This window comes from Scyliorhinus torazame, chromosome 12 (genome assembly GCF_047496885.1).
Source record: "Scyliorhinus torazame isolate Kashiwa2021f chromosome 12, sScyTor2.1, whole genome shotgun sequence".
Taxonomy (NCBI): Eukaryota; Metazoa; Chordata; class Chondrichthyes; order Carcharhiniformes; family Scyliorhinidae; genus Scyliorhinus; species Scyliorhinus torazame.
Window position 1 is genome coordinate 89,097,003 of NC_092718.1, and position 19,360 is coordinate 89,116,362.

The window sequence follows — 19,360 nt, forward strand, 5'->3', positions numbered from 1 at the left end:
AATAGAACAAAGAAAAGTACAGCACAGGAACAGGTCCTTCCGCCCTCCAAGCCTGCGCCGACCATTCTGCCCATCTAAACTAAAATCTTCTGCACTTCCAGGTCCATATCCCTCTATTCCCATCCTATTCATGTATTTGTCAAGATGCCCCTTAAGCGTCACTATTGTCCCTGCTTCCAACACCTCCTCCAGCAGTGAATTCCAGGCACCCACTACCCTGTGTAAAAAACTTGCCTTGTATATCTCCTCTAAACCTTGCCCCTCACACCTTAAACCTATGACCCCTAGTAATTGACCCCTCTACCCTGGGAAAAATAGAAGACAGATTCATGGCAATGCAGTTAATTAAATTCTAATAACAAGACTGGGATAAACATGGGAAAAGAGAAATTCAGAATTAAGGACGCAGAAAGAATGATCAGGAACTGAAGGAGTCGCCTGGATCAGATAATGGCAAGAAAATGAAATCAAATAATTTATGACATTTCGATAAGGATTTTGAATAATTCCAGAGAGGATCAGCTAGATGGAGCAAATGGTCTCTCTGACATTATTTGTCATCCCACTGACAATTTGGGGAGCTCACCCACTCCGTACTGACAGTAATAATGTGACTGACCAGCTGAACCTTCCCCATCTGAAGCTGCAATAAATACCCGGACCCAGCATTTTCTATCTGGTTTCCATTTCAAATCTGCCATGATCTTACCTCGGATTTCCTCTGTTCAGACACGGTCCTTCCCTCTCCACTATCTGTCCCGTCACTCTTAGCTTTACCCATCTCCTTCCTCAGGTCGGGCACCTTATTCACTCGACTTTTCCCTCAAATTTCTGTGTCCTGGTCTATCCCTCAGTCTTTTCAGTGGCTGTGTGCCGGGTCTATTGTTTCTCCCTTTTCTTGTTCCCTCACAGTGTGAATTGAAGTACAATCTCAGTTAAATACTCTCCTACCGGCAGCAGTTTATAATGTTTCTGGTACTAATATCTGAAGCTGTCTTTTCTTCTGACTTTCCCTCAGACTAACACCACCTCAGTCTCTTTCTCAGTGAACGTAAACGTGGCAGCTCCTGTTCTCCCTCAGGAAATTTAAATTCCTTTTATTTACTGAAGTGAATGATGAAATATAAAAAATATTTCTTTGAATTAAATCACTTTAAATTCTCACTGAAGCTCTCCTCAGTCATGTGTTTGAGTTCCAATTCCTCAGTATCTTCTCTGAATTTAAAATGATCTTCTCCCTCAGCCACACTCTGTTCAATATCTCCGCCCAGCCTCACTACTCTCACTCTCACTCCCTCTCTCCTCACTCCTCCCTCTCCCTCCTCCAGCCTCCCCCTTTCTGACGATCGTCCGGCGGCGCCGCCTCTATTTATATCCCCGGTCCCTCCCTGAAGTACGGATCCAGCCTCGCGCTTCCCTCTTTTTGGCGCCTTTTTGTGAAGCCCTCGCGCTCCGCCTCTGGGCACGTGCTGCGCGCGCACTCTCCACCTGCCGGCGCTCGAGGCACCGCTCAACCGTCAGATAGAGGCGCTCCGATTGGTGGAGCGCGATTCACGTGTCTCCCTTCCAGGCCGACGAGAGAGAGGTCCGAACTTCAAATAAAGTCGACATCCAGGTTGCAGGAGGCGCGCTGGGCCGGCTGGGGGCGCTGGGCTGGTTGTGCGCAAGGGAGAGGTCATTGGAAATAATGTCCAACTTTTAGCTCAAATTCCGCGGGATTAGAACTCAAAGCAAAAAGTTAGAATAATTAAAGCCAGATTCAACCTTAAATCATTCACAGGAACAGTTTAAATGTGATAAAGAAATACCAAGAGCAGGAAATAATAATTGATAGTCAGAAAATAAAATAGCACGTTAACAAATAATTTAAAATAACATTTTTTAAATGTATTGAAAAATGTAAATTGATAAATTAGAAGAAAATTAATTTCAGAATTGATCTTCCTCTTCTCCAAATAGGAACATTAATTTGCAATAATTTTCTGTTGTGAGGATTAAAACTCATCTCATTTGATTGTATTTTGAATTGTAAAAGGATAAATTGGGCGCATAAATTACATTTCTATTTTGAATAATTGACGTTTTTTGGCAATGAGGAAGAGATATTTTCTGCTCATATTGTGACCTCTACAATAATAATTCTAGTCAGATTAATGCACTGTGTCTTGCAATGTCATCTAAATATTCCCATCTACTCCTGAACCAAGAACGAACCTTTCAAGGAATAAAACTTTTTCTGATTTATTCCACAGTTGCTTTCACTGGGAAGATTTTGGGGTCAGCAAATGAAGACTCCAACAAAGAGACTGAAAGTAGAAAATACAGTTTTGAAAATCAGATAAATATTTACTCTGTAGAAAGAGAACGTTGTGCTAATGATGAGCTGCACATGTGCAAAGTAATCAATCCACCTCCTCAGGACATGAAGAATTTATTGGGCGGGTGGATTTGATGAGATGAGACAATGTCTGGGTGGGGAGGGCATTTACGGAGCAATAGAGAATTTGACAGGGGAAAAGTCCTCACCTGTGTTTACCCACAAACTGGTGCTGCTGTGCTTCTTGAAGGAAAAACACACTTGATCCCTGTTGAAGTCAGATTTAGAAAGAAGGATTTTAGACAAAAGGTACACATTGGCTTAGATGCCTGTATAAGAGGCAATTTGTAGAAATAGATAGTGTATACAAAATGCATGTCATTTTATAATCTTAGAATTACTAATATCAGAAAGGACACAAAATGACTGTTGGCCGAGCTAGCAATACTAAAGACACAAAATGGCTTTTAGCTGAACTACCCACATTCCTGAACAACCATTAGGTGGGTTAAGTTGCAAACTGGTATAAATAACAGAATTTAATTACAGACAGCAGAGTTTGTCGGGGACAAGAATGAAGTAAACAGACATGGGAGTTTCGAGGAAGTACTTCACCAGCGAGTGATAACAGCTCCACAGGACAAAGAGCTAGTTTAGCTCAGTGGGCTAGACAGCTGGGTTGTGATGCAGAACAAGGCCAGCAGTGCAGGCTCAATTTCCGTCTCAGCTGAGAATTTTGAATTCTTCCTCCGTGTACCGGAACAGGCGCCAGAATGTGACGACTAGGTGATTTTCACGGTAACTTCGTTGCAGTGTTCATGTAAGCCTACTTGTGACAATAAAAGATTATTATTATGTATCTTCGCCTGCCCAAGGTCCAGGTGCAGGCAGAAGACATAACTTTAACAGTTAGGAGTGACTTCTTCATGAAGTCAGGGGCTGAGAAGGTGCCAACCCACTTTCCGTAATGTCAAATTTAATTGGAATATAACTAATGTATGTAATGTATAGCCAATATTATTGCATGAGGTCCAGCCGAAATGGGCTATGTAGCTGTTTTGAAAATTGTACAAGAATGGATGGAGAGACAGTCTGGGACTTTAACAGATGCCATCTCCCCGCCGGCGAAATAAACTGTTTGATGCGAGGACCAGTAGCCCTGGGCGTTGAGTGATTTCTTTGAGATCCTCTCCCGCAAACAATCAACAAACTTCGAATAAATTTGAAATCATACAACAAAATAGGATGCGGCTTTCAATAATTGCAAGCAAATGATTCCCATTATGGAGAATAACAGTGCCTTGTTTAATTCAGACAAACCTTTTACTGACGTTCATTCAATTGCCGTAAGCCAATGGTTCTGCTGATGTCAGACCAGCATGATTACTGAACTGTGTATTTATCTGTTATCACCCTGAAAATACTAACCATCAGATGGTGGAGGTGTTTACAGTGAATCAATGTGATTTAGCAGTCAGGATTTGGGGGTATTTAGTCTTCCTGTGTGGATGACTAAAGTTTCACCAAATTGACTTTACGGTCCACAAATATCTGAATTTTGCAATATGCAATATTCTAAATGAAGTCCCTGGCTCTTTGCCAAAAACTATTTCATTCAGATGTGACTCCATTAACTCAGTGGCATGGAATGGTGGGGGGGGGGGGGGGGGGGGGGGGAGAATCGCTGCGCAAGCTCAACCTCAAAATGCATCTCACAGTGAGATCAACGTCACTATAGTTTACTAACTGTGTACATTGGAGGCAGGAGGCTGAACAATGGGTGGCACAGCAGCACAGTAGTTAGAACTGTTGCTTCAGACGCCAAGGACCCAAGTTCGATTCCCGGCTTGGGTCACTGTCTGTGCGGAGTCTGCATGTTCTCCCCGTGTCTGCGTGGGTTTCCTCCGGGTGCTCCGGTTTCCTCCCACAAGTTCCAAAAGACATGCTTGTTAGGTGAATTGGACATTCTGAATTTTCCCTCAGTGTACCCGAACAGGCGCCGGAGTGTGGCAACTGGGGGATTTTCACAGTAACTTTATTGCAGTGTGCCTACTTGTGACAGTAACAAAGATTATTATTAATCAGTTTTAGTGAAGGAAATGGACCTGTTCAGAGGGCACATTTGGACATGGGAACCTGTTTCTCCTTTTTTTAAATTCATTTATGGGATGTGGGCATCGCTGGATAGGCCAGCAGTCACTGCCCATCCCTAGATGCCCTTCAGCAGGTGGTGGTGAGTTGCCTTCCTGAACCACTGCATTCCTTCAGGTGTAGGTACACCCACTGTGCTGTTCGGGAGTGAGTTCCAGAATTTTGTCCCAGCGACAGCAAAGGAACGGCAATATATTTCCAAGTCAGGGTGATGAGTGAGTTGGAGGGGAACCTCCAGGTGGTGGAGTTTCCAGGTAACTGCTGCTCTTGTCCTTCTAGATGGTAGTGGTTGTAGGTTTGAAAGGTGCCTTGGTGAGTTACTGCAGTGCATCTTGTAGAGGATACACAAGGCTACCACTGTTCGTCGATGGTGGAGGGTTTGAATGTATGTGGAAGGAGGAGCAATCAAGTGCGCTACTTTGTCCAAGATTTGAGCTTCTTGAGTGTTGTTGGAGCTGCACTCATCCATGCAAGTGGAGAGTATTCCATTACACTCCTGAATTGTGCCTTGTAGATGGTGGACAGGCTTTGGGGGGTCAGGAGGTGAGTTACTCGCTGTAGGATTCCTAGCCTTTGGCCTGCCCTACTAGCCACAGTATTAATGTGGCTAGTCCAGTTCAGTTTTTGATTAATGGTAGCCCCAGGATATTAATTGGCCATTGAATGTTAAGGGGTGATGGTTAAATCCTCTCTTGTAGGAGATGGGCATTGCCTGACACTTGTGTGGCGCAAATGTAACTTGCCACTTGTCAGCCCAAGCCTGGATATTGTCCAGGACTTGCTGCATTTGGATACAGACTGCTTCATTATCTCAGGAGTCGCGAATGGTGCTGAACATTGTGCAGTCCCCCGCAAACATCCCCACTTCTGACCTTATGATGGAAGGCAGGTTATTAATAAAGCAGCTGAAGATGGTCGGGCTGAGGACACTACCCTCAGGAACTCCTGCAGTGATGTCCTGGAGCTGAGATGATTGACCTTTGATGACCACAACCATCTTCCTTTGTGCCAGGTATGACTCCAACCAGCTTAGAATTTTCCCCCTGATTCCCATTGACTCCAGTTTAACCAGTGCTCCTTGATGCCAAACTCAGTCAAATGCCGCCTTGATGTCAAGGGCAGTCACTCTCACCTCACCTCTGACATTCACCACTTTGTCCATGTATGAACCAAGGGTGTAATGAGGTCGGGGCTGAGTGACCCTTGCAGAACCCAGACCGAGCGTCCGTGAGCATGTTATTGCCGAGTAAGTGCTGCTTGATAGTACTGTTGATGACTCCTTCCATCACTTTGCTGATGATGGAGAGTAGACTGATAGGACGGTAATTGCCTGGGTTCGATTTGTCCTGTTTCTTGTGTACAGGACACACCTGGGCAATTTTCCACATTGCCAGGTAGATGCCAGTGTTGTAGATGTACTGGAACAGCTTGGCTAGGGGTGAGGGAAGTTCTGGAGCACAAGTCTTCAGAACTATCACCGGAATATTATCCAGACCCACAGCCTTTGCGGCATTCAGTGCCTTCAGCTGTTTCTTAATATCATGTGGAGTGAATTGTATTGGCTGAAGACTGACAGATGTGATGCTGGAGACTTCTGGAGGAGGCTGAGATGGATCATCCACTCGGCCCTCCTGGCTGACGTTTGTTACAAATGCCTCAGCCTTGTCTTTTGCACATATGTGCTGGGCTCCTCCATCGTTGAGGATGGGGATATTTGCAGAGCCCCCTCCTCCAGTGAGTTGTTTAATTGTCCACCACCATTCACTGCTGGATGCGGCACAACTGCAAAGCTTAGAGAGATGCTTTTTTTGTGGGATTGCTTCGCTTTGTCTATTATTTGCTGCTAATGCGGTTTGGCACACAAGTAGTCCTGTGTTGTAGCTTCACCAGGTCGCCACCTCATTTTTGGTATGCCTGGTGTTGCTCCTGACATGCTCTCCTGCTCTCTTCATTGAACGAGGGTTGGTATCCTGGCTTGGTGGTAATGGTAGAGTGGGGGATATGCCAGGCCCCGAGGTTGCAGATTGTGGTCAATACAATTCTGCTGCTGCTGATGACCCACAGTGCCTCATGGACGCCCAGTCTTGTGTTGTTAGACTGTTCGAAACCTATCCCATTTAGCATGGTGGTAATGCCACACAAAACGATGGATGGTATCCTCAATGTGGAGATGGGACTTTGTCTCCACAAGGTCTGTGCAGCGGTCACTTCTGCTGATACTGTCATGGACAGATGTATCAGCAGCAGGCAGAGCGGTAGTGCAGTGGTTAGCACAGTCGCTTCACAGCTCCAGGGTCGATTCTTGGCTTGCGTCACTGTCTGTGTGGAGTCTGCACGTTCTCCCCGTGTCTGTGTGTTTCCTCCGGGTGCTCCAGTTTCCTCCCACAAGTCCTGAAAGACGTGCTGTTAGGTAATTTGGACATTCTGAATTCTCCCTCAGTGTACCCGAACAGGCGTCGGAATGTGGCAACTAATAATAATAATAACTTATTGTCACAAGTCGGCTTCAATGAAGTTACTGTGAAAAGCCCCGAGTCCCCTCATTCTGGCGCCTGTTCGGGGAGGCCGGTACGGGAATTGAACCCGCGCTGCTGGCATTGTTCTGCATTGCAAGCCAGCTATTGATCCCACTGTGCTAAACCCCTGAGCCCCTATTTTCACAGCAACATCATTGCAGTGTTAATGTAAGCCTACTTGTGACAATAAAGATTAGTATATTAAAAAAATGAAAGGGATGTGGAATCAGATGAGGCAACATCTCGATCTGACCGAGATGTGCCCCAGGGGCCCCCATCTGCGGAAACCACAAGTTCTCACTCGCCATGCGAGACACCACCTTCAAAAAATGGAGAAGGGATGGGGGGACGCTGACAGGGACTTTTACATGGGGGGCAGACTAGCAAAGTGGCGGAGGAGCTGGAACTACCGACAGGACAGGAACTTAGACACCTCCAGGTAAAGCACTTCCCCCACAAAGAGACAGGAGGATACCCCAGGGCCCGGGAACCACATTATTAGAGGACCTGATAAACACGGAAGGGGGAAACTGAGGGAAAATGTATGGGCAGCTACTGGACAGGGTGAGAAGTGGGCTGGGGACTCTGGAATGAAGCACTGACCAGGGCCCACTCCAACTCCTCCTGTGCAAGGCTGAGCCTCATGCAGTTCAATGTGGTACCCAGAGCACACCTGACCAGAACCTGAATGAACAGGTTCTTCCTGGATGTGGAGGATAAATGTGAACGGTGCCAGAGAGGCCCGGCCAACCACACCCACATGTTTTCGGTCTGTCCCAAACTTGTAGGGTTCTGCACAGCCTTCTCCAAGGCAATGTCCAAGATTGTGGGGGTGAAGAAGGAGTCGTCGCAAGAGTGGCAATCTTCGGTGTATCCGAAAAGCCAGAGCTACATGTGGGGAAGAGGGTCGACGCCCTAGCTGTCGCTTCCCTCATCGCACGCCGGAGATTCCTGCTCGGCTGGCGATCAGCAGCACCACCCATAGCTGCAGACTAGCTGGTAGAATTTCTCTATTTGGAGAAGATCAAATGCACCACCTGAGGGTCGGAGGAAAGGTTCGTCAAAGCATGGGGACAATTCGTCGGCCTGTTCCAAGACCTGTTCAAAACCAACGGCAATTAGGGGAAAAAGTGAGAGATGGGAGAAGACAGACAGGAACACACAACTCGTGGGGGAGTGGGGGGGGGGGGGGTGGGGGGGGAGGAGAGTGTTGATTTCCAAATTTCTTTCTCCGTCAGTCTGGCCTCAATAAAAGTCGAGATGGATTTGCAAGTAAAAAGAAGTTATTTTATTCAGCTTGCAAGCTACCTAGTCCACAGTGATACAGACAACATGTTGCAGTCCCGGGAACTAAGTGAAGTCCCCAGACAAAGAGATCAGTACTCATACATTCAAATGGCATCAAGTTTCACATACTCGACACCCATAGGTCATCCTATGTCCCTCCTGACTTGTTTGATCTATTCTGATTGGCTCACTTCCAATCGCTTTCTCCGGCCCCTATCAATGCAGCATCACTCTCATAGACACACCTCTTCCTGCTTTTTCCATGCGGTCTCAAATCCCTTTGTCTCTACCTGCCAGAATCAAAGTGGCTTATTTCTACATTACATTAACTAATATCTCTAAAGTAACTATTTTATATCACATTCGTCAAGAGGAGGAAACTCAGGGGAAATACAGGGAGAAGCACGGGGGGGGGGGAGGGGCTGAAACTCCCTCCCCCAAAACTCACAAGACAGGCAACAGAAAACATAAAGAGAAGGGGGGAAAGGGGAGAACAGGAGCTCGGGGACAGAACTCCTTGAACGGAAAAGGGGGATACCAAAGAGGGACCGGGGTGAGGGTGGCGGTAATTGGGGGAGGGGGGACACATCAAGACTGAAAAAATCAATATGTATGTAAGAACCACACATGCTGTAAATATTAAACGTAAAGTGTTACCATGTATAGATTGAAAATACCAATAAAAATATTTTTTAAAACACAGCACGGTAGCACAAGTGGATAGCAATGTAGCTTGACAGCGCCAGGGTCCCAGGTTCGATGCCCCACTGGGTCACTGTCTGTGCAGAGTCTGCACATTCTCCCCATGTCTGCGTGAGTTTCCTCCGGGGTCTCCGGTTTCCTCCCACAGTCCAAAGATGTGTGGGTTAGGTGGATTGCCACGATAAATTGCCCTGAGTGTCCAAAGGGGTTAGAACAAAGAACAAAGAAAAGTACAGCACAGGAACAGGCCCTTCGGCCCTCCAAGCCTGTGCCAACCATGCTGCCCGTCTAAACTAAAATCTCCTACACTTTCTGGGTCCGTATCCCTCTACTCCCATCCTATTCATGTATTTGTCCAGATTCTCCTTAAACGTCACTATCGTCCCTGCTTCCACCACCTCCTCCGGCAGCGAGTTCCAGGCACCCACTACCCTCTGTGTAAAAAACTTGCCTCGTACATCTCCTTTAAACATTGCCCCTCACACCTTAAACCTATGCCCCCTAGTAATTGACCCCTCTACCCTGGGGAAAGCCTCTGAGTATCCATTCTGTCTATGCCCCTCATAATTTTGTGAACCTCTATCAGGTCGCCCCTCAACCTCTATCGTTCCAGTGAGAACAAACCGAGTTTATTCAACCGCTCCTCATAGCTAATGCCCTCCATACAGGCAACATCCTGGTAAATCTCTTCTGCACCCTCTCTAAAGCCTCCACATCCTCTGGTAGTGTGTCAACCAGAATTGAACACTATACTCCAAGTGTGGCCTAACTAAGGTTCTATACAGCTGCAACATGACTTGCCAATTCTTATACTCAATGCTCTGGCCAATGAAGGCAAGCATGCCGTATGCCTTCTTGACTATCTTCTCCACCTGTGTTGCCCCTTTCAGTGACCTGTGGACCTGTACACCTAGATCTCTCTGACTTTCAATACTCTTGAGGGTTCTACCATTCACTGTATATTCCCTACCTGCATTAGACCTTCCAAAATGTATTACCTCACATTTGTCCTGATTAAACTCCATCTGCCATCTCTCCGCCCAAGTCTCCAAACGATCTAAATCCTGCTGTATCCTCTGACAGTCCTCATCGCTATCCGCAATTCCACCAACCTTTGTGTCGTCTGCAAACTTACTAATCAGACCAGTTACATTTTCCTCCAAATCATTTATATATACTACGAACAGCAAAGGTCCCAGCACTGATCCCTGCGGAACACCAGTAGTCACAGCCCTCCAATTAGAAAATCACTCTTCCATTGCTACTCTCTGTTTCCTATGACACAGCCAGTTCTGTATCCACCTTGCCAGCTCACCCCTGATCCCGTGTGACTTCACCTTTTGTACCAGTCTACCATCAGGGACCTTGTCAAAGGCCTTACTGAAGTCCATATAGACAACATCCACTGCCCTTCCTGCATCAATCATCTTGTGACCTCTTCGAAAAACTGTATCAAGTTAGTGAGACACGACCTCCCCTTCACAAAATCATGCTGCCTCCCACTAATACGCCCATTTGCTTCCAAATGGGAGTAGATCCTGTCTCGAAGAATTCTCTCCAGTAATTTCCCTACCATGACGAAAGGTTCACCGGTCTGTAGTTCCCTGGATTACCCTTGCTACCCTTCTTAAACAAAGGAACAACATTGGCTATTCTCCATTCCTCCGGGACATCACCTGAAGACAGTGAGGATCCAAAGATTTCTTTCAAGGCCTCAGCAATTTCCTCTCTAGCCTCCTTCAGTATTCTGGGGTAGATCCCATCAGGCCCTTTGGACTTATCTACCTTAATATTTTTCAAGACGTCCAACACCTCGTCTTTTTGGATCTCAATGTGACCCAGGCTATCGACACACCCTTCTCCAGACTCAACATCCACCAATTCCTTCTCTTTGGTGAATACTGATGCAAAGTATTCATTTAGAACCTCGCCCATTTCCTCTGGCTCCACACATAGATTCCCTTGCCTATCCTTCAGTGGGCCAACCCTTTCCCTGGCTACCCTCTTGCTTTTTATGTACATGTAAAAAGCCTTGGGATTTTCATAGAACCCTATTTGCCAATGGCTTTTCGTGACCCTTTCTAGCCCTCCTGACGCCTGGCTTAAGTTCCTTTCTGCTTTCCTTATATTCCACACAGGCTTCATCTGTTCCCAGCCTTCTAGCCCTGACAAATGCCTCCTTTTTCATTTTGACGGGTTGGGAGGGGTTATTGGATTGCGAGGTGGGCTGGAGGTGTGTGCTTAAGTGGGTTGGTGCAGACGTGATGAGCTGAATGGCCTCCTTCTGCACTGTATGTTCTATGTTCTATGTAATAGGGTAGGATAGTTATATTTGTTGTAACGATTCAGGGTGCAATTCAGCCACCACGTTGCGCCCGGTGCTGAGCTGGGCACAATGGGTGAATCCCCCGTGAGCCCCAAATTGGGGTCCGTGACAGGTACCGACACACTCACAGGTCACCTGACACACTCAGCCCAGGTGATCTGGAACACTGCCAGCGTATTTAAATGAGCCATTCGGCAGTCACCCAGCGCCCAACAGTCAACGGCCACAGCTGAGAGACCTCGACAACGCACCGTTTAGCACTGGTTGCCACAAACACTGACCAGGTGTGACGGCACGCCGGGGGGTCTCACAGGCCATTAGAGACCTCTGGGTGGTCAGGGACAGGACAGGATACTAGGTTGGCATTCCCCCTGGCACACAGGCACCTTGGCACTGCCAGCCTGGCACCCTGGCAGTGCCACCCAGGGTGCATGGGTGGCACTGACAGGGCCATTGCCCGGCTGCCAGGGTGGCAGTACCAGAGCTCAGGCCAGGGGCACAGAAACTGCATCCCGCCCCCACAACCCCTCATTCCCAGCCACCCCCATGCCTGCGACCCCATCCGTGATACATAACTGCTGCACTATGGGGGTGTGGGCCCTGGGTTGGCAGTAACAGCGTGTCTGGCCCATGGGATGAAGGATGATCACAACCTGTTCTGCGATGAGCTCTGGTGCTCCGCATCATTTTGCAATGTCTGACTCCTGCCCACGGTAGCACTTTACACTGTCCACCTGGGTGATCCTTGCATGCCATCGGATCCCTGAGGGAGTGGAGGTGGGGTCAATCGGGGGCAAGGTGGGGCGCCCAGCCCACCCATAATGTTCACCCATTCCCCCCCTCCACGCCCCCTCTCTGGCCAACCAGCCCACCCCGCACATCCACCTGACAGAGCACCAAGGCAGGTTGTAACAGTGTGAACAGTTGTTTAATGTGCACAAATATATATATATACACGCCGTAGCCCGATAACTAATCTGTGCCCTGCACCCATGTCAACTTAACTGATGTCTAACATTCTGGCCTTGGGGCCCTAACGCTCCGCCTTGGTGGTTCTCCAGACAGTACATCAGGAGTGGAGGCGGCCTGCTGAGATTCCCAGCCTGCAACCTGGGTCCTCGTTGGCAGGCATCTTCTGGGGCAACTGGGCTGCTGCTTGGGTGTCCCAGGTGGTGTGGCACCGCACTGTTCTGCCCGCTGCTCACCAGATTCACCAGGGAAGGAGGTGGCGAATCGGAGGTGCTGCAGAGGGTTGTGAGAGGGGCTGGGGGTGACGGTGGTGTGGGGGTGAGGGTAGGGTTGAGGGTGTTGGGGTTGGTTTTAGGGGGTGTTGACACATGTATCTCAGGGAGCCAGAACAAAGCGTGGTCTCACTTCCTCGCCCGCGGCCGACCTCCACCCCGGCAGCTTCCCTTTCTCCTGATGGCCCGCCGACCACGTCCAGGGCCCACTGCACAGCCATGGTGGGGCCCACAGGTCCGTCAGTTCCCCTCCATATTTCTCCCGCTCCCGGCGTTTATTAGCAGCCTTCTCCTGGGTGGGGGGATGGGGGAACAGAAAACGAGTGTGAGACAGTCCGACGCATGAAGCCCAGGGGGTGGGTCGCTGGTGGCCTCAGATTCCAAGGCACCTGGCCATGGCGGCCGGTATGGGTGGCAACATGTGGTGCAGGGTGGGGGTTTGGCTGCTCTCCTGCTGGGAGGCGGGTCACAGGTCTACACAACAGGGGTTAGTGCCGGGCACAGTGCTGCCTACTCACCCTGGCCGCCCTGAGGAGGTCGTGTAGTTTTTCCTGCACTACAGGCCGGTCCGGACAGTGTTACCCATGATGCTGACCATCTCTGCCACCTGCCCCCATGCACAGCGGACAGCGGGGCTGGCAGCTTCCTTCCCAGGCCGGGGTACAGGGTGGCCCACCTCTCCTCTACCGCATCCATGAGGGTTGCAAGCTCGGCTTCGGTGAAGTGTGGTGCCACATGTCTTGCTGCCACCTTGTTGGCTGGGATGGTGTGTGTGGGGAGTGCAGTGTATATAGGCGGCTGCAGCTTGTCAGCCTGAGTGTCAATTGCGAATCCGGCACCGTTTCTCATTGGAATTGATTGAGTTCCACATGGTGCCGAATCGATCCAGGTGCGGTGCCAGTTTTGCTGTCATGGATCTCCACCAATCCTGCCCCGGCGTCAACACTTAGTCTCAGGGACAGAGAATCCAGCCACAAATCTGTAACAGAGCCAACTGGAAAACATCACTTCCAGTTTTCAGCTGGGCCCATAAATGGAGGTCCGAGGTTGTGGACGGGGCTGGGGAGGGCCGGAATGGATGTAGAGGGAGAAAAAGGGAGGAAAAAGGGTAAGGGAGGAAAAGTGGGGTGATTGGGGGAGTAATGGTGGAGGAAGGCGGGACATGATGCGGGAATGGCATAGTGTAGGTTAGATGGCTTTTGTTTCGGTGCAACATCGTGGGCCGAAGGGCCTGTACTGCGCTGTATTGTTCTATGTTCTATGCTCTATGAAGGGATGGATGAGGGAGAGGGAGGGAGGACACGGAGGGATGATGACCATGAAGGAGGGGAAATGAGGGACGGAGGGATCACAGGATTGAGTGAGGGGGCCCCAAAGGTGGGATGGAGGGGGGTAATAAGAAGGACAGAGCTGGGACAGAGATACATAGAAGATAGGAGCAGGAGGAGGCCTTTTAGCCCTTCAAGCCTGTTCTGCCATTTATCACGATCGTGGCTGATCATCTAACTCAATAGCCTAATCCTGCTTTATCCCCATAACCTTTGATCCCATTTGCACCAAGTACTATATCTAGCCGCCTCTTGAATACATTCAATGTTTTAGCATCAGCTACTTCCTGTGGTAATGAAAGAGAGAGTGGGGACAAGGGGCAGAGACATTGGGGAGGGAAGAAGAGAATGCCTGCAGTATATGTTGTAGGAAATGGGTGTTTCCTCTGGTTTGGATTTTTAAACTTATCAAGAGGAACGCAAAGGACTTCCGGTGATGGCGGGTGGGAGGTAGCCGCGCGCTGGAGGGCTCCCGTTCGGGAACGGCATTGTCAGGGGTTAACGCCCGGTCCTAAGGGCAGCAGAGGCAGCAAATGTCAGGAGACAGAACAGGGAAGGGAAATGTCAAAGACCAGCAAAAAAACAGCCGTGAAAAAAACAGCTGAAAGTCCGTCAGGGAGTGAAAAGGTCACCGCGGGGTCAGTAAACAAAATGGAGGCTGGAGCACCATGGGAGGCCGTATTGCTTACGGCTGAAGAAATAACAAAGGTGATGGCCGTGGAATTCGAAAGGCAGTTTACAAAACACATGGAGGCAATGAGGAAGGAGATGGGGGCATTGGAGGAGGCGATTGCCCCGGTGAGGGCGGCGGTATTGAGCGCAGTGGCGGAGGTGCTTGAGCAGGGCGAGGCGCTGAAGGAAGTGGAAGAAACATTACTGCAGCACAGTGATCAACTTAACTCGATGGGGAAGGAGATGCGGAAGGTGATAGAGATCAACAAGGATCTGCAAGGCAAAATGGAAGACCTGGAAAACTGATCCAGGCGACAGAATTTGAGGATTGTGGGGCTGCCCGAAGGAGTGGAAGGCCTGCGGCCGACGGAGTATTTTGCCACGGTGTTGGCGAAACAATTGGGGGAGGGGGATGATCCCTCCCGAAATGAGCTGGATTGGGCTCATCGGTCGTGGAGGCCTGTACCAATGGCCAGTGAGCCGCCAAGAGTGGTGACTCTGCGCTTCCGTAGGTACAGTGTGAAGGAGAAGGTCCTGAGCTGGGCTAAGCAGAAGCGGGTGGTGCAGTGGGCTGGAGCTGGTAACCGCGTATACCAGGACTTTACGGTGGAGCTGGCGAGGAGGCGGGCTGCCTTCAATCGGGTGAAGAGGGCACTGTACATGAGCAAGGTGCAGTGCGGCATTGTATATCCAGCGAAGCTGAGGGTGACCTACAAGTTCAAGGACTTTTATTTTGGGACGGCGGAAACAGCGGAGGAGTTTGCGAAGGCAGAAGGACTGTGGCAGAATTGAGAAATGGTCATGTACTGAAGGAGCCTCATGACTGTATTTTTTCTTTTTTGTTTCACTGCGTGCTGGTGTACGGGCTATTGGTGCCAACGTTGTATATATTTGGACAAGGGAAGAAATGGGACTTTCAGTCGGAATGAGGGTTCTTTGGGATGTGGGTGTGTATACGGACTTTGTGTGCTAAAGGGGACTTCCGGGTTTTTCCTGGGGCCGGGCAAGGGGGAAAGAGACCCAGGCGGGGGCCTCCACGCTGGCCGGTTTAAGCCAGTCAGTGAACGGGGGTGAGGTGGGAGGGGAGGGGCTGCGGCCATCGGAGCCTGGCAGAACAGGGTCCGAGGGGTCTAGCCGGGATGGAAAATTGGGGAGAAGGAACCGAGGTTGGGGAGAGGAGTTTTACAAGAGGAAGTGGAGGGGAGGAGTTGGGGATGGGGGCGGGGGGTGGTGTTTACAACTCTTGGGTGTCATTTACGGTACTCTTTCGGAGGTTCGATGGCATTGAGTGTCGTCGGAGGTGATGTGTTGGGTGCTCTGGATCCGTGGAACACATACAGGCCACCAACACTTGAAATACTGCAACACTATTTTATTAAGTTAGAAACTGTTGAACAAACTTTCACTGTGGGTTAACACGATGTTAGATTAAACTAAAGACCTATGCCTGTCCTAACCAGTCTATGCACTCAGCATATGGTGAAGATCTGTGCTGTAAACTATAAGCTCTGTCCTTCTGAGAGGCTGCATCCCGAATGAGCGGGAACTCAGATGCCCCCTGTCTTTATAGTGAGTGTGCTCTAGCTGGTGATTGGCTGTGATGTTGTGTGTGTTGATTGGTCTTGCTGTGTGTCCATCAGTGTGTGTATGTCTGCACCATGATATACTGGTGTATATTATGACATCCCCCCTTTTATAAAAGAATGTATGTGTGTGGCAATAAATAATGTATGGTGAGAATGTTCCGAACTCCGTGTGGGGTGCGAAGACATATTTACAGGACTACATACATGAGAACTAAGCTATTTATATGGGAAGGTGCCTGGTGCAGAGAAACAGTATGCAACAAGAGTAACAAAATCAGCCAGGGAAACGATCAAACAAAGCAACAAAACAATTCAGAGAGTCCATAAGTCCGCAAAGTTCATAAATTTAGTATCTGAGGTGGGCGGCGAATTCTGGTTGACCATAAGGGTGGCACACCACTCATCGTCTGTGTGGTAATACCAGGTATTGCAGTACCTGAGAGGTGGATGCCCATTGGCTAGACCTAGGAGTCTACCATTGGCTAACACATATAGCTCCGCCCTGAGAGGTGGGGTATAAGAACCCATGCCGTCCCAGCAGCCTTCACTTTCTGTATCGAAGCTGCTGGGTCCAGTTCTAGCTGATTAAAGCCGATTAGTATGACTCTCCTTGTCTCATGAGTAATTGATTGTGCATCAATTTAATCAGCTATTACTTCTGAAAGGATGGACCACCGCATCAAGCCGGAGTGCCTTCAGCTCAGTCCCCACGCAGACAACTCCGCTGGTATATTTAAGCACTGGCTGGCGTGTTTTGAGAGCTTCATTGACACAGCCGCCGATAACCCCACGGAAAGGCAGAAGATGCACCTTCTACGCTCCCGAGTCAACCCTGCAATCTACCCTCTGATCGAGGAGGCGGAGAATTATGCTGCAGCTATCACGCTGCTAGAAGGACATTACATCTGTCCTCTGAACCAGGTCTACGCCCGTCACCTGTTGGCAACTAGAAGGCAGAGCCCTGAAGAAACACTGGAGGACTTCTATCGGGCTCTACTAGTGCTGGGCCGGAACTGCAGCTGCCCACCAGTCACGGGGAATAAGCACACGGAACTTTTAATTCGGGATGCTTTCGTGGCAGGTATGTCTTCTACCGGCATCCGCAGAAGGCTCCTTGAAATGGACATGCTGGGCCTCACTGAGGCACGGGCCCTGGCAGGGTCTATGGACGTTGCGTACAAAAACGCACTGACTTTTGCTCCCGGGCGCACGGCACCCTCCTGGGCTGCGTGGCACCCCGTCGCAGCAGCCCCCCAGACTTTCCCGCTAACCCCGCAGGCCTGCGCCGCTAGACGGCCCGTTTCCACCGCCGGCCAGCGCTGCTTCTTCTGTGGCCAAGCGAATCATCCGCGCGCGCGCTGCCCGGCCCGCACCGCCACCTGCAAAGGGTGCAGCAAGAAAGGCCACTATGTCGCGGTCTGCCAGGCCCGCGCCATGGCAGCGGTCGCCAGTGACTATGATCAGCCTTTGTTCCAGGTCCCGGCCGTCCAAGGCCCACCGCCACCCTCCTACCCGCAGGCAACTTGCGACCCACGGGCGCGGCCAATTTGCCCCCCGGCCACGACGCTGGGTGGATGGGCGCCACCATTTTGTCCCTCGCCGATGCCATCTTCTGTATCCCCGGTCTCCATGTGCAACCCGTGGCTGACGCCATCTTGGATGGGGCCTCAAGCCCCCAGCACCGCCGACTCCACGCTGCCTGACCAGAACTCCTCCTTGATACAGCTGGCCTCCGTTACCCTGAACCGGCCTCAGGCCCCCAGCACCGCCGACTCCACGCTGCCTGACCAGAACTCCTCCTTGATACAGCTGGCCTCCGTTACCCGGAACCGGCCTCAGGCCCCCAGCACCGCCGACTCCACGCTGCCTGACCAGAACTCCTCCTTGCTGCAGCTGGCCTCCGTGACCCTGGACCAGAGTCGGCCCCGGACGTTAGCGAAAGCCACCACAATGATCGCTATCAACGGCCACGTGACGTCGTGCCTGATCGACTCCGGGAGCACGGAAAGCTTCGTCCGCCCCGACACGGTAAGGCGCTGTTCCCTTGTCACCCATCCCGTAAACCAACGGATCTTCCTGGCCTCCGTGTCACACGCAGTGGAGATAAAGGGGTTCTGCCTAGCGGACCTCACTGTCCAAGGCAGGGAATTCCGCAATTTCCGCCTGTACGTTCTGCCGCACCTCTGCGTAGCCACCCTCCTTGGGCTGGATTTCCAGTGCCATCTGAAAAGCCTGACCTTTAAAATCGGCGGCCCTATTCCCCCCCTTACTGTCTGCGGCCTCGCGACCCTTAAGGTCGACCCGCCTTCCCTGTTTGCGAACCTCACCCCGGATTGCAAACCCGTCGCCACCAGGAGCAGACGGTACAGTGCCCAGGACCGGACCTTCATCAGGTCCGAGGTCCAAAGGCTGCTGAAGGAAGGGGTCATCGAAGCAAGCAACAGCCCCTGGAGGGCTCAAGTAGTGGTGGTAAAGACCGGGGAGAAACATAGGATGGTCATCGACTATAGCCAGACCATCAACCGGTTTATGCAGCTGGATGCGTACCCTCTCCCCCGTATAGCCGACCTGGTAAACAGGATTGCGCAATACAAGGTTTTCTCCAGGGTGGATCTCAAGTCTGCCTACCACCAGCTACCACTCCGTCATGGGGACCGCCAGTACACTGCCTTCGATGCAGACGGGAGGCTCTATCACTTTTTAAGGGTTCCCTTCGGTGTCACGAACGGGGTCTCGGTCTTCCAGCGTGAGATGGACCGAATGGTTGACCGGTACGGCTTGCGCGCAACGTTCCCGTATCTGGATAACGTCACCATCTGCGGCCATGACCAGCAGGACCACGACACCAACCTCCGAAAATTTCTCCAGACCGCGAACCTCCTTAATCTGACCTACAATAAGGAGAAATGCGTGTTTAGCACCGACTGTCTAGCCATTCTAGGCTACGTAGTGCAAAATGGAGTCATAGGCCCCGACCCTGAACGCATGCGCCCCCTCATGGAGTTCCCCCTCCCTCACTGCCCCAAGGCCCTAAAGCGCTGCCTCGGCTTCTTCAGCTATTATGCACAATGGGTCCCCAACTACGCAGACAAGGTTCGACCCCTGATCCAATCCACAACCTTCCCCCTGTAGACGGCAGCCCGCCAGGCCTTCTGCCGTATCAAAGCGGACATCGCAAAAGCCACGATGCGCGCCATCGACGAGTCCTTCCCCTTCCAGGTCGAGAGCGACGCG

The 19,360-nt window shown here is 50.5% G+C and overlaps 2 protein-coding genes across 2 annotated transcripts in view; both read right to left on the bottom strand.

Annotated features, from left to right (window-relative positions):
- LOC140387079 (histone-lysine N-methyltransferase PRDM7-like) overlaps positions 1-1,269 on the bottom strand; it is a 145,751-nt gene extending 144,482 nt beyond the window's left edge. The window contains exon 1 of the mRNA XM_072470089.1: positions 710-1,269. Within this exon, the coding sequence (XP_072326190.1) occupies positions 710-781 (72 nt within the window). The 5' untranslated portion in view covers positions 782-1,269. The remainder of the gene's footprint in view (positions 1-709) is intronic.
- Positions 1,270-2,241: 972 nt separating this feature from the next.
- Positions 2,242-19,360, bottom strand: part of LOC140387080 (histone-lysine N-methyltransferase PRDM9-like) — a 188,664-nt gene continuing 171,545 nt past the window's right edge. Inside the window, exon 10 of the mRNA XM_072470090.1 lies at positions 2,242-2,306. Within this exon, the coding sequence (XP_072326191.1) occupies positions 2,242-2,306 (65 nt within the window). The remainder of the gene's footprint in view (positions 2,307-19,360) is intronic.